Source organism: Nannochloropsis gaditana (genome assembly GCF_000240725.1).
Source record: "Nannochloropsis gaditana CCMP526 unplaced genomic scaffold scaffold1518, whole genome shotgun sequence".
Classification (NCBI taxonomy): Eukaryota; class Eustigmatophyceae; order Eustigmatales; family Monodopsidaceae; genus Microchloropsis; species Microchloropsis gaditana.
In genome coordinates, this window is record NW_005802435.1 from 1 (window position 1) to 1,395 (window position 1,395).

Genomic DNA, 1,395 nt, shown 5'->3' on the forward strand with positions numbered 1-1,395 from the left:
CCCTCCCTCCCTTCCTCCCTCCCTCCCTCCCTCACTTCCTCCCCGCTTCAACTCTTGCCCTGCGGGACACGCGAAGAAGCGCGGGCCTACGTGATTGACCGGCGAGAGCCGCTCTTTCGACGATGGTAAGGCACCCAATGGATGGTGAAAGGAGGGAAAAGGCGGGGGCGGTGGGGAAAAAAAAGTCGAAGCAGAGAGACCTCGAACGAGGCATCGAAGCTCCTCTGATCATCCTCCCTCCCTCCCTCCCTCCCTCCCTCCAGGATCAGCTTGTACTCCAAGCAGCTGAACATGGTCTCGCTCTTCCTCTCCTTCCTGGGGCTGTCATTCTCCGCCCGCGCCATCGCCAGCCAAGGAGGCCGCACGACCTATTGCATCTACCTTAAGGAGGAGGTAGGGCGGGAGGGCGGGAGGGCGGAATGGAGAGACTGCTCCTTCGGTGACTTGATTTTCTGCTATGTCACTCCTCCTGTGTCAGGTAGTCCCACCAGCTTGTTTCCCCTTTCCGAGCCAAGGGCGACTTTCTGTCTTGATGGTGGCCGCGAGTGTGATCGCGCTGTACGAAAGCGAGATTTGGTGGATGCTTAAAACCTTGTCGTGTTTTTCCAACGCATCTGACGAGCACAATGTGGCAGAAGTCGATTATTTTGTCCGCACACTCTCTCCTTGGACGTTTTTAACCCTCCCTCCTTACCTCCTTCCCTCCCTCCCTCTCTCCTTCCCCCAGCGTCTCGACGGGCTTCCAGGCGCGCTCTACTCGTGCGAGGTCACCGCACCCTCCTCCAGCACACCCTCCCTCCCGTCCTCCATCCCTTCCTCGGAGTCGAAGGAGCTTTATCCCGAAGCAGGTAGGTTTTTGGGGTCCACGCTTTCATTTTCGTGACCACACAGACCAACAGGAATGTGCTCTAAACAAGCCGCACCTCCCTTTCCCCTCCTATTCCCTCCCCGCCCGCCCTCCGGCCCTCCCACAGACGGCCCCTCCACCACCTCCTCTCCGTTGGGAACGGGGGTGGCCAAGGAGGAAGGGAGGGAGGAAGGGCGAGGGGGCGCACCCGAAGACCTGCTCCAGCAGCACCTCCACCATTACAACCCGCAGCCGGCGCTCTCCCCTCCCCCGCTGCCTCAACACATCCACGAACATCAACAACTGCAGCAGCCACCAGCCTACATGCAACAGCAACCACCGCAGCCGCCGCAACCGCAGTCGATGGGGCATTACCGACCGCACCCACAGCCGCTCTCCGCCCAAGGCTACCATTCCTCCTTCCCCCCCTCGTGTCCTCCTCACGGCCTGAACTACGCGTCGCCCGAGAACGCGTCCTACCTCCCGCCCTCCGTAAAGTTGTCATTCAATTACAAGAACTAACAAAATACTGTTGCATTGCCTCTCGC

General features: G+C 60.1%; 1 protein-coding gene across 1 annotated transcript; it reads left to right on the forward strand.

Moving 5' to 3' along the window:
- Nucleotides 1-71: 71 nt before the first annotated feature.
- NGA_0691300 (uncharacterized protein) lies at nucleotides 72-1,369 on the forward strand (the record flags this gene model as incomplete). The annotated part of the gene is made up of 4 exons (XM_005852291.2): nucleotides 72-125; nucleotides 264-393; nucleotides 728-848; nucleotides 975-1,369. Exons 2-4 carry the CDS (start codon nucleotides 292-294, stop codon nucleotides 1,367-1,369), a joined length of 618 nt encoding a protein of 205 aa, XP_005852353.1. The 5' UTR covers nucleotides 72-125; nucleotides 264-291.
- Nucleotides 1,370-1,395: the final 26 nt, after the last annotated feature.